This window comes from Vombatus ursinus, unplaced genomic scaffold, assembly GCF_900497805.2.
Source record: "Vombatus ursinus unplaced genomic scaffold, bare-nosed wombat genome assembly UNPS02014959.1, whole genome shotgun sequence".
In the NCBI taxonomy this organism is placed as follows: Eukaryota; Metazoa; Chordata; class Mammalia; order Diprotodontia; family Vombatidae; genus Vombatus; species Vombatus ursinus.
The window spans coordinates 16571825-16585643 of NW_020954737.1; the positions used below are offsets into that span (position 1 = coordinate 16571825).

Here is a 13819-nt window from a genome sequence, read left to right on the forward strand (position 1 = left end):
ATCTATCCATAACCATGTCTCATTGTTCCCCTCTCCTCCTAAATTGAAAGAAAAAAAACCCTTATATCAGCTATGTACAGCCAAGCAATACAAATCCCCAACATTGGACTTTTAAGCCATTTGGCAGAAAATGAGTGTCTCATTCTGTATCATAAGTCCCTCACCTTTCTTTCAGGAGCGAGGTAGAAAATTTCATCACCAGTCATTTGGAATTGTGATTGGTCATTGCACTGATCAGTATTCTTAAGTCTTTCAAAGTTGTTTTTCTTTACAATACTATTATTATTGTATAAACTGGTCTCCCAGTTTTGCTCACTTCATTTTGTATCAGTTCATAAATATTTTTCCAGGTTTGTATGAAACTATATTCTATCACTAGTATTCTATTCCTTTCAGATACCATAATTTGTTCAGCCATTCCCCAACTGATGGGCACTCCTGAATTTTCAGTTCTTTGATACTACAAAAAGAGCTGATATACATATTGTTGAATATGGGTCATTTTCCTCCTACTTTGATCTCTTTGGGGAGTAAGCCTAATGGAGTTATTACTGGGTCAAAGGAGATGCACAATTCTATGATGTTTAGGTATAGATTTAATTGCTTTTCAGAATGGCTGGAACAATTCAGAGCCCCACTAATGGTGCATGTGTTTCCCTCTCCATCACCACAGCAACTACCACAATGTCATTTTATGCCCAATTTTATGTGTATGAGATGGAACCTTAACGTTTTAATTTGCATTTCTCTTATTATCAGTGACTTGGGAGAATTTTTTTATATGGCCATTGATAACTTAGATTTCTTTCTTTAAGAACTGTGCTCACATTCTTTTATCATTTCTCTATTGCGGCATGGCTCTAGTTCTTATATATTTTAATCAGTTCCTTTGGATGGGAGAACTTTGTCAAAGAAACTTGATAAAAATAGTTTTCTCCCTGATTTGTTTCCCTTCTGATTTTAGACACATTAATTTTCTTTGTGCAAAAACTTTTCAATTTTATGTAATCAGAATGGTCCATTGTATCTTCTGTGATCTTCTCTATCCCTTGTTTGGTCATAAACTCTTCCCCTATCCACAGAAGTGATAAGTATTTCCTTCTTTGCCCTTCTAATTTGTTTATAATGTGACCTTTTGTATCTAGGTCATGCATCCTTTTGGAACTTATATTGGTATACTATATGAGATGCTATTCTAAACTCAATTTCTGCCAAACTACTTTCCAGTTTTTCTAGCAGTTCTTATTAAATAGTGAGTCCTTGTTCCAGAAGTTGGGGTCTTTGGATTATGTTACTATGTTCATTTCCCTCCATATATTGTATACCTTATCTGTTCTACTGATCAATCTATTTTTTTAACTACTAGAAAATTAGTTTGATAATTGCTGCTCTGTAGTATAGTTCCACTCTTAAACCCTTGACATCTGATTTTCGTTCCAATCACCCTATTGAAACTCCTCTCTCAAGGGTCACTAATGATATTCTACTAGACAAATCCAAAGACTTTTTCTCATTCCTTGATCTTTCTGAGATAGGGGATGTTGTCAATCTCCTTATATCTCTTTTACTCTCTTGGTTTCTCTGGCCCTATGCCAACCTGGTTCCCTTATGCCTTTAACTGTGAAATCACTTCCTGGATTCCCTGGCTTTTCTTGTTCTTTCTATTCTGTAAACATGGATATTCCACAGTTCAACCTTGTGCCTTCTCTTTCTACTCATTCCTTCAAAGATCTCCCAAACTCCCATTCTCTCTGATTATAATTGCTATGATGAATTAGTATAAGAATTAGGACATGAATCCAGGTTTCCTGATTCCTAATTCCAGCATTCTTTCCATTATATAAATAACACTGTTTACATCATATTGTACTTACTAAATGTCACCATTTTCTTTAGTAGCCCAGAGATAGTCTAAGTTTAGAGATGTGCTCATATCTCATGGCCTGTGAAATCCATTTCTGTGTTACCTCATTGTAGGTGCAATAAACTCACACACACATCATAGGATATGTACCTGATATAGGGAGTATTTTATTCTCTCTTGCTGGCAGAAACAGACCCCTATTGTCAAGTACAGCACTCAGTAAACGTTATTGACTGAATGAATATATAAGAAAAGATTGGGAATCTCTTATTAATCAGGTTTTGACAAACCAGGAAACTCAGTTTAAAGCTAGAGTTCTTAACCTGGGATCTGTAAACTTAAAAAAAATTTTTTTTGATAACTGCATTTCAATATAATGAGTTTTCTTTGTCAACCAACATATTTTATTTTATGTAGTAAAAAACATTTTGAGAAGAGATCCATAGGCTTTACCAGAATGCTAACAGGATCCATGCCATAAAACACATTAAAAACTAGTTTTAGAGGCAGGAAAGAATATTAGGCTTGGGTCAGCATTGCAAACTATGGTCTGTGAAACCACAAGACTTTCTGAAGAGTTTTTCAGAGTTTCTTTAAAAATATTTTGAAATAGTGTCTACATTTAACATGTGTTCATTATGACTTTTTTTTTAGGCTGAAACTTGATATGATGATAAATGATAAAATGCACTGCAGAGAATTCTATTCCCTTAGTACTTACAAACAGTCGCTCCAGATCAAACATGAAATGTGAGATCCCCTTCACTTTTTGTTGGATCTACGAGAAACTTATTTTATTCACTTCATTGCTATTTTGAGATGTTTCACAGGGATTCTTTTCGATAATATTTATCCAGCTTGACCAGTAGCAATGCTATGGGTTTATATATTTCACAATTTGATATATCCTTTGAAAATGCACATATTCTGTAACCTGATGGAATGTGTAAAATAACGACATAAGAGAATATGTTAAACAGTCTTGTCATTCCCATCATAAAGAATTTTGGGAAGGAGAGAGGCCATGTAGAGCCTGGAGAGGGGAAGATGTGGAGGGGAGTAAGTTGCCATGATATCATTAACAGCAGTTTCTGTATCAAGGCTGTGTGGGAAGATCATCAGACTACTTGGGTTGCATATAGTGCTGAGTGATAGCTCCTTCCTTCCTCCCTCTCTCCTTCCTTTTTTCTTCCTCTTTCCTTCCTGCTTCCCTTTCTCCTTCCCTTCTTTCCCTTTTTCCTTTCCTTCTTCCCAGAGAGAGGTTAAACTTGATGTGTTATCTCAAGTTGGGGAGAACTTCTTCTCTTAAATCTTTGTCTTTCTGTATTTATATTTACTTTGTTTCTTAAAATGTCAATTGTGATCAAATCTATTCTAACTCTAACAAAGCAGAAGTGATGCATCACCTCCATGCGAATCCATATTGCAAGAATCTATTCAAAACCTAAAGATTTGTACAACTTGAGGTCATCATGGCTTTAGGAAGTCCCTCTAGTCTAGAGTCTCAGAATATCCTTGCTGGGAACCTGGGCAAATCCTAGGATACACCAGTTTCTAAAGGAATAAATTCTGACAAAGCAACAATAACGATGAAAACAACAAAAAACCTTGTCCAAACATCCTGGTAACAGACATCATACAAGGTCTTATGGTGCCAGTTACACCAGACATCACAGAAGGTCTTATGACACCAATGCACACCAGATATTTCATCTGGCAGATGAAAAAGGGCCTGACTTTGGTGTCACAGAACCTGAGTTCAAATCTTGGCTCTTCTACCTAATACCTGTATGATGTTGAACTCTCTGTGCCTCACTGTCCACATTTATAAAATGAGGGGAGAGGATGAGATGATTGCTAATGTTCCTTTTAGCTCAATGATTGTATAATATGTTTATCAATATGAAATTTACTTATCTCAGGGAATAAAATGTTGCTGTATTGCTCTTGCATCTTAAATCTATGATGCTGTTTGATGGCAATGAGAATCTAAAATAAGATGATTGAGAGAGAGAGTGAGAGAATAAGAAAAAAGGAATGGGAGAGAATGTGAGTATGGAGGTGGGGAGAAATGGAGGGAGAGAGAGGGACAGACATATAGACAGACAGATTCTATGACTTTTTCTACTTTCCTAGCAGGCAAGAGTCTAGAAAATAATGTAAAAAAAAAAGTATTTTTTTTAAAAAGAGAAATAATTAGGCATTGCTTTCTCTTTTTGAACACTGAATTAATTATATGTTAACAACAAAGCCATTTCCTTCCAAATAAACATGCGAATTCATGGAATTCCTTTGATAATAATTTTAAATGGTTACTGGTGCCTGTGGTTCTTTCTGCAAAAAAGCGATTAGGGATTAGCTCCATATTAAAAGTACCATTTCAAGTTACATCGGTTGAAAGAGGCACCCAAAATGAACAAATACTTTTTATACTCTCCCTCCTAATCTCCATCTCCCAACTTCCTTTAAGTCTCAGCTAAAATACCACCTTCCAAAGGAAGCCTTTCCTCTTTAATTCCACTGCCATCTTCTGTTGATTATTTCCGATTTATCCTATATGTAGCTTGTTTCTACATAGTTGTTTAAATGTTGTTTCCCTCATTAGTCTGTGACCTCTTTGAGAGTAGGGGCTACCTTTTGCCTTTCCAGTGCTCAAATGTTTATTAACTGAGGGATCAAAGTAGATATTTTGTATGTCAATACACACTACGCATTTTAGAGGATCACTCCCAGCATTTCAAATTAAAACTGTCTGTCCTAATTGCTCGATCATATCAGGCATTTTGGATTATGTCTATATGGCTGATGAAAGGCAATGTAGCATAGGGGCTAAAGGGTTAGTTTTAGAATCAGAAGAATTGGGTTCAGTTTCCTTCTCTGACACATATTAGGTATGAGCTAATCAGATAATCTTAATGCCATCCTGGGCAACTCTGTTTGCTATGAAACTGTCTACAGCTATGAAGGGAGTTTCAAGAGAGACCCTCTCCCACCCCATATGGACGAATTCACAAGTTCAGATCAAAAACGTGTGTGGAAAAGAATGGAAACAGAGTAGGACTGAAGCTGAGATATCGACATATATAGAAAAATATATACATATACACAGATCTATCTGACTGCCTGTCTTTCTATCCATCTATGCATCTATGTATCCATGTATGCATGTATCTATCTATCTGTGTGTCTATCTGTCTAGAGTCACAAAGACAAACATGTATTTTGTCTCCTGCTGCCAAAGCATACATTTCAAGATCTCCCATAGTTGTGTGTGTGTGTTTGTGTGTGTGTGTGTGTATGGCTATTAATTCTTTAGATGTGACTTTTGGAAAGGGTATGGTCACGAAAGAGAAAATGTCAATATCACCATCAACTAATGTGCTTGGGTACTCATCCTGGGATAGGAGTTATAAAGTACATACCTTACCTTCTAATTTTATTACATATTTTAAATTGGAATTGAAATGATGGGACCAAATGTTCTATGACGTACCTAACCTCTTGTTGGTATTAAATGTAATAACTGCCATGAACTACTAAAAGTATATAATTATGATAGGAATATGACCTGCTTAAGGATTATTCAGCTAGAAAAAAAATACTGAAAATGATACAGTATTTTTTTTTAGTCAGTACAGTTTACTGGAGATGATGTAAATTACTAACCTAATACAATAGTTTTTTTTTTTAAACAATAACAGCTAAAACTCAAAGAATCAAAAATGTCAACTCTATTCAAACTAAATAGCACCATCAACCACAAAAGATTTATTTTGCTGACCTGTTTGGTGAAGATGATCTCTAGCCACTTCAAATAAACGCAGGTGCATATTTGTAACAGGGTTAAAGGAGCCACAGGCAAGGAGAATAACTGGTATCTTGCACTTCATTTTGTTAGAAGCATCAAAATCTTTCTTAGAAACACATCTCACCTAAAAGAAAACGTTATAGTCAATAAACATTGCCACAATATTTTTTCAAAACAGTTTTTTTGTAATAATGGAAAGAGTGGTTATTTATCACTTGTGTGACTGGCAGGGCAAAAATCCAACATGATAGTGTTTATCTATGGAATACATACTTAACATTCAGATACAATAAAATACGTGAACATGCAGCTATATCAATTAACATTCAACCTAGGTCCAGAGAAGATCCTCTAAATGTATACTTTGACATCAACAAGAATCACAGAACCTGGAATTCTGAAAGAATCTTGGAAGCAATTTTAATATATCCCCTCCCTGATTTGCTGAATTCCTATTATAGCATTCCTGAGAAATGGTCATCCAGACTCAGCTTCAGTGTTACCAATATAATGAAATTCAGTAATCACAATAGGCAACCTATTTAAAAAAAAATTAAGTGGATTTTAGTGATCTTTTAAGATCAGGTTCATTTCTCATTGTACCCCTTCCCCCAACACTCCCAGAGAGCCATCCTTTATAATAAATACAAATGAGGAAGAAAAAGAAGTTCAGAAAAGCTAATACATTGAAAAAAAAATCTAACATTGCATACAAAAATTCACTCTTCTGCAAAGGACTTGGGGAGGTATAGTCTTGCAGCTCTTATCTGAGGACTAGCTTGGTCATCAGAATTTTGCAGCATTTAGTTTTGATTTTGTCGCTGTGACGGTTGCGGTTGTTTCCATTCATATTGTTCAGTCATTGTGCATATTGTTTTCCTGGTTCTGTTTACTTCATTTGCATCACTTCATGTAAGTCTTTTCATGCTTCTCTATTTATCACATCCAGAATTTCTTACAGCATGGCAATATTCTATTTATTGGTGGCCCAGCTCTAATGCTAGCACTTTCTTACTTCTCGTTCCATTTTGGATGAAATAAGAGACTTGTAAATCACTGAACACTTAACAAAGGAGCAGGCTCTAAAATAGCAAGGATGCGGAATAAGGATACAATTAGCTTCTCTGGATTTAGGCTCCCTCATCTCCATATGGAAATGTATCTAGTCATCAGGTCATCGGGGTATGGCAACTTGTGTGGTCTTAGGTACTCACCAAGTCTGAGAGGCTCAGATTCCACATGGCTGGGATTTTTTTTTGCCTAGATGACGAGGAAATCACATCAGAGAAGTTGGGGCCAATCAGGTCCCAGGGGCAGCTTTGTCTTTTTTTAGGGAATGCTTCCATATTTTGTGTGTGGAAGGAAAGAAGTTGTATCAGGGAGACCACTGATCCTTTCACAATATTCAGGTACAGTAATTCATTTAACCATACCCCAATTGATGGAATCCTACTTTGTTCCAGTTCTCTGCTATTATAAAATACCATGTGGGTGGTGGTGGAGAGAAGGGGTGGGATAACAGCATTTATTAAGCACCTACTATGTGCCAGGAACTGTTACAAAAAATCTTTATATTATCTCATTTGATCCTCACAACAACCCTGCAAGAGAGGTGCTATTATTATTATTATTGTTCCAATTTTATATTTGAGGAAGTAGAGGCAGAAAAAACAGAAGAGGATCTCAAATACAGCCTTGGGGGATACATGATATGGATGAAGATTTAGCAAAGGAGATTGAGATTGAGGTCAGTCAGGAGACCCAAGAGCAAGCAGAGGAAAATCCCAGAGGGAAGAGGGTATCCTGAAGAAAGTGGTAAACAGTGTCAAATGCTGCAGAGAGCTAAAAAAGGATGAAGCCTGAGAAAAGGTCAATGGGTTTGGCAATGAAGTGATCAGCCACGTGTAAAATAGTCAGGGGAAAGTGAAGTGAGGAAAGGATATTTTTTTTGGGGGGGTAAAGTATGAGTATGAGGTAAGGTTCTCAACTGACAGTGAAAATAGGGGGTGCTCAAAGAGAGAAGGAAAGGTTTGGAATGCCTACTGTGGTGAGCGGGATAGAGAATGGATTAGGGATGATTAGAATGATTACCTTCCTGCAGTGCGGGTCCAGTTGAGATTAAATAACTAATTTGTGGTGGACCTAGTCCACCACATGATTTCATGTTTCAAGGCATGGTTTCATGACTCCTTCTAGCATGAAAGTAGGAATAAAAAAGCATGATTAGGTATAGGAAAAAGGAGCAGAGGATTTGAGGGTAAAGGATAGGGTACAGGTGAACTACCAAGTAGTCCACATTAGGAAAGGAGAAGAATGTAGTCAGAATAGGGGTGATAGCTTGAGAAAGTGCTGAGAGGTAGAGGAATTAGAGGTCATGGGGAAGTTTCAATATAGATTTCAGAGTAGTAAGGCATAGGGAGAGATGGAATGATTAAATGATTGTAATCAGATAAAGAAATTTTGGAGTTCTTGAACACTGAAGGAGAACACTTCTGGATGATGGCAAAATCAAATGTGTGACTATCTTAGTGTGTAGCTCAAGTAAAGGGGAAAGGTAGCACTCAGGAGGTTAGTAGTTTGAGGAACTCAGAAATTATTGAGGAAGCACCAATATGTGCACTGAAATACCCTAGCAAGAAGGTGGTGGGATAGAGAGGAATATTGTGAGAAAAGTATTGAACTTATTGAGAAAGGAGGGAGACCATCCTGAGGGTCAGTGGATAATATCCATCAGAATCTGAATTGGATGATAATTTTGCTAAGTAATGCTGGTAGATGAAGAGTCTGGAAGTGACAATAAGGAGCAAGATTTATTCTTACTCCTCACTGGGACTAATGGCGGTATAAGAGAAGAGGTAGCCAGTCCTTTCCAGGATGGCCAAAGATGCAGCATTATCTAGATGAGGAGCTAGGTCTCAGTGAATGTCAAAAGACAGAAGGAACAAGAGGAGATGGTCAAAATGAAGGAAGTTTAAAGAAGGCACAGTGTAAAGGGCAGGCAGATCTGGAGTGGGGCTAGAGTAGGATTGAAGTCGACGTCTGTCATCTAACTAGTTATCCCTCCTGGCTTTATATCATCTGTAAACTTGACAAGTATGTTATCTGTATCTTCATATAAGCCATTCATAAGAATGTTAAAAGGAACTAAGTCCTGTAACATACCACCAGTCCCCTCTTCATATTGATATACTTTTGCTAGTTAATACTTTAGGTCCTGTCATTCAACCAGTTTTGAATCTACTTATGCTTTAACTCAGACTCCATATTAAGATTTGAAAGGAATATTGAGAGAGGCTTTGTCAAGTGCCTCAAAGAAAGAAAGAAAGAAAGAAAGAGATTAAGTTGGTCTGGAAAAACTTGTTCTTAGTGAGCTTGTGCTTACATCTAGTGATTATTGTTTTGTTTTCTCAGTGCTTACAGATCAACCATTTAATAAGGCACTCTAAACTTTTCTGAGGATCAACATCAGACAATTGAAGATTGGCAGAATCCACTTTCTTCCCTTTTTGAAAATCCATACATTTGTCAATTCCCAGTCTCTAGCAACTCTTGCATTTGCCAAGATTCTGCAAAGATCATTCACTGTGGCTTGGCAAACACACCTGCAAGTTCTTTAATAATCTTGGTATTTAGAACTCTAACTTTCCAAAATTGTTCCCTTTAACACCCCAAGTTAGAGAAGGCTCCTCTGGAGCACAGTCAAATATATAGTCAACAACCTGTAACAGAACAACTTGTTTCTACCAGTGACCTGGCTTCATGAGTTCTAACTGACTTTTTTGTAACTTTGATCCTAGTTTCTTAGATTCCATTTTCCTAGTTGGTTTGATTTCCTGTTGCTGTCCTATTCCTATTGCATCTTACACTTTGGTTCCCTGACTAGCACCCTGTTTCACTTCACCTGATATCTTTGGTTCTTATTAGCAGCTGACAGGGTCTCAAATGCAGTCCTGACCTCACTGGCTGTTAGCCTTTATTTGCTTTCCTCCCTGTTAATTCTTTGACAAGACAAGGTTCTGACACCGAGAATGTAATCTGTCCAAGCTGACAGATCTAAGCTACCTTCAAGTAGTTAGGTACGTTTTTATCATATTTTCACCAATCATGGGTTTCAATTTTTCTCACAGCCTTGTCTTTTTCTATGAACAGGAATGGAATAGTTCTACTTTCTGTCATCTGTCAATATGGCACAATATAACTTACACATCTTCTTGTATAAAGCAATTAGGTCTAGGCCAGAGGTTAAGTGAATCTAGAATCCTCAGTGGTTCCCATAAAAACTCTCACTACTGACTGCCACAGGAAACTGACAGTCACTGCCGCTGGGTCCTAGACATCTGAGGGCAACCAGAGCAAGTCTCTTCAGCTAGTTTGATTTTCTGCAATTATCTCATGTTATATGGTAAAAAATTTTCCTGGGTAGGAGTGAACAAAAATTAGTATAAGTCTGTTAATTCATTAGATACAATACACATTATATTAGAGGTAATAAGGAATCATTGGAGTTTATCAAGCAGGGCAGTAACATGGTCAGGCATGCATCATAAGGAAATTTCTTTGGCAGCTCTGTGAAGCATGGATTGAAATGAGGGAAGACTTGAAGCAAGAAGAACAAGCAAGAGATGAAAAGGACCTGAACTAGGGGGTTGGCTCAACCACCATACACAGAGAAGCTTACTTTAAGGTATTAGCGAGTCCTTCATTATTTCTGTATCTTCCTGCAACTTCAGTGAAGAACTACCAGATACCTAAGCACCAGTAGTATGTTAAATTCAAAAGAATAAAATTGGCAGTCTTTCCTCTGGAGAGATTAAAGAGAGAAAAGAATACTCAATAGGCAGGTCAAGCTGCCCTTTCCTTCTTGTTCTGTTTCCAGCTCCAAAGAACTCTGAACTTACCAGGTAGGAGAAAGTTGATGAAGCCTTTGTATTCTCACCTTTCTTGTTATGTTTGACCCTGTCCCTGTAATGATTTGTACTTCCCAATAATCATGTAAAAGGTTCCTAAGCAGTAGCCATTCAACTCTCACTCTATCAATCAATATATGTATGTGTATGTATGTGTCTATCCATCTATCATGTATGTGTGTGTATCTATAAAAATGAGAACTCCACAGGGTTTACCTGCAAGATAGTTCATCCATCTCTAAGAAGGCAGCATTTAATTCCATCAAAAGTAAAGTGCAAGTGAAGCTTGGAAAGATGCAGGATTCTTGGCTCACTAAGAAGGCAGATGAAATTCACATTTATGCTGATAGTAACAACCCAAAGTACTTTTATGATGCCCTGAAGGCTATTTATGGGCCAAAGACCTATGGTACATCTCAACCACTCTGCTTGTGGTGCAACAGTCATTAGTGATAAGGACATGATGCTGGAGAGATGGGCTGAACACTTCCATAGTGTTCTCAACACACCATCATCCACCAATACCGAAGCCACTGACCATATACTTCATTCAAGTTGAAGTTAATCTACTCTAGTCAAGCTTCCAACTAAAGAAGAAGTTTTGTATGCCTTTAGGCTCCTCTGGTATGGCAAGCATTTGGTACTGATTCTATTCCTGCTGAGATTTACAAGGCAGGAGGTCCTGTGCTCATATGAAAGCTGACTGAAATCTTCTGGGTCATATGGCAAGAAGAGGTTATCTTCCAGGAGTTCAAAGACGCCTCCACTGTTCATCTCTATAAAGGAAAAGGAAATGGGTTGTACTGTGACAATCACGGGGGTGGGGGAGAAGGAAGGGACAGGTCTCTCTCTTAGTCATTGCTGGCAAGATTCTAACCAGAGTCCTCCTTAATAGGCTGGAAGACAGTTATCTACCCAAGAGCCAGTGTGGCTTCAGAAAGGGTCAAGAAGCAGTGAATATGGTATTTACAGCCTGATAACTCCAGGAGAAATGCCAGGAGCAGAACAGAGGTCGGTGCACAATCAAGACCTTTGATACTGTCAGTCATGAGGGCTTATGGAAGATTATGGCAAAATTTGGTTGCCTAGAGAAGTTCATCAGTATTGTATTTCAGTTTCATGATGGCGTGCTTGTACAGGTTCTGGATAATGGATAATGCTCCTGTACTTTCCCAGTCACCCCAGGGATGTGTGCTTGCTCCCATGCTTTTCAGCACAATGTTGTTGGATGCCTTTGACAAGGACAAAAAAAAAACTTCAAGGTCAGCTACTGCACCGATGGTAAATTATTTAACTTGAAAAAGCTACAAGTTGAAACTAAAGTGGAAGGAGAGATCGTGTGTGACTTTTTTGTTCACAGATGATTGTACACTCAATGCAGCCTCTGAGACTGAGATGCAACACAGTATGGATCAATTCTCTGCCACTCGTGCTAATTTTGGTCTGACAATCAACACCAAGGAAAACAGTGGGTCTCTACCAGTCAGCACCATACAATCCATAAATGGAACCACAGGTTACAGCATATGGAGAAATTTTGAATGCTATGGATTAATTCATTCACTTTGGCAATATACTTTCCAGGGATGTACACATAGATGATACACACATTGTCAGAGCTAATTCAGTGTTTGGGAGGCTCCAAAGGAAAATGTGGAGAGAAGAGGTATTAGATTGCCTATCAAACTAAAGATCTACAGAGACATTATGCTGACCTCATTGTTACATGCCTGTGAAACCTGAGTAGTATATCAGTGTCATACCAGTAAATTGAATTGCTTCCATTTGAATTGTCTTAGGAAGATTCTTAAGATCATCTGGCAAAATAAGGTACTGGACACTGAGGTGGTCCAAGCTGATCTTCCAATCATTTAAACTTTACTGCAGAGAGAGCAACTCTGATGGACTAGTTATGTTTGAATGCCAAACATACATTTACCTAAAAGATTATTTTACGGAGAACTCACACAAGGCAAGTACTCACATGGAGCTAAGAAAAAGGGATACAATGATTCTCTCAGGGTCTCTCTAAAGAACTCTGGAAATGATTGTGAGACAGGGGAGACACTGTCACAAAACTGCCCAGCATGGCATGCCTGTATCAAGGAAGGAGTTGTACTCTATGAGTTGTGCAGCAGCTCAAAAGAAAAGTGAGATGTGCAAATTTAGAGACATCTCCACTCCAAATGTTCTTATAGATTATTTGTGCCCAACCTGTGGTAAAGCCTTCTAAGCTCATAAATGGTCTGTTCAGTCATAGTTGGACACACTGTACTTTGACCCCAACATAATTAAGTTCATTTTGGTCCTCTTTGAGCATGAAGGATGACAACCGGCCATAATATCTGTATTAAATGAAACTTCTTTTGTCCAGGCTGATTTGTCTGTTGGATGTGTTTAGTCATTTTTTTGTCATGTTCTACTCTTTCTGACCATATTTGGGGTTTTCTTGGCAAAGATACTGGAGTAGTTTGCCATTTCCTTCTCCAGCTCATTTTACAGATAAAGAAATTGAGGCACACTAGGATAAGTGACTTTCCCAAGGTCACACAGCAAGTAAGTGTCTGAGGCCAGACTTGAATTCAGAAAGATGAGTTTTCTTGACTCCAGGCCTGTCACTTTATCAACTCATCATCTACTTCCCCCATTTGTTGGTTGGGGCTGAACTAAATCATCAGAACCAGAGAGAGCTCTTTTTTGTCCTCTGATTTGATGCTCAGTCACGGGAAACCGGCCCAAGATATTTGTAACTCAGTTTCCCCAGCTGCATAATAAAGATTAGGACATTTATTTTCTTAGCATGCATCTTTCCCAGTGCTTAGCACTACATTTGAGTCAACAGAAGTATTACATGCCGAGCAAGAATAATGCAGGTAAAAAGGTAGCTGGGATGTTCTTCCCAGGGATGTTGTAAAGTTTAATGAACTCTTATTTTCAAAATTTCTGAGCTATTCATAAGAACAGCATCACTATGACTATATCAGAATAAGATAACCATTATTCACAACTATGAACAAACCTTTCAAAATTTTATTTCATTTTGGCAAAATATAATTTCTGGGCCCACTAAAACATCTAACTATAGCATCTTAGGAAATCTGAAATTTCTATTCATTTTTCCAAAGCTACCAGAAACTGTAAATTACAGCAACATTTGAATAGGAACCGAGTGTGAAACTGATGAATAAGGTCTCTTTCTTTTACATTCCTTCCTCATGTATACTAAATTGCTCTTTTTTT

At 37.7% G+C, this 13819-nt stretch overlaps 1 protein-coding gene across 2 annotated transcripts in view; it reads right to left on the bottom strand.

Annotated features, from left to right (window-relative positions):
• The window catches only part of NMNAT3 (nicotinamide nucleotide adenylyltransferase 3), a 132950-nt gene that overhangs the window by 40193 nt on the left and 78938 nt on the right, over positions 1 to 13819 (bottom strand). For both annotated transcript variants that reach the window (XM_027845235.1, XM_027845236.1), the window contains exon 2: positions 5646 to 5796. In XM_027845235.1, coding sequence (XP_027701036.1) covers positions 5646 to 5754 — 109 coding nt within the window. In that variant the 5' untranslated portion in view covers positions 5755 to 5796. The remainder of the gene's footprint in view (positions 1 to 5645; positions 5797 to 13819) is intronic.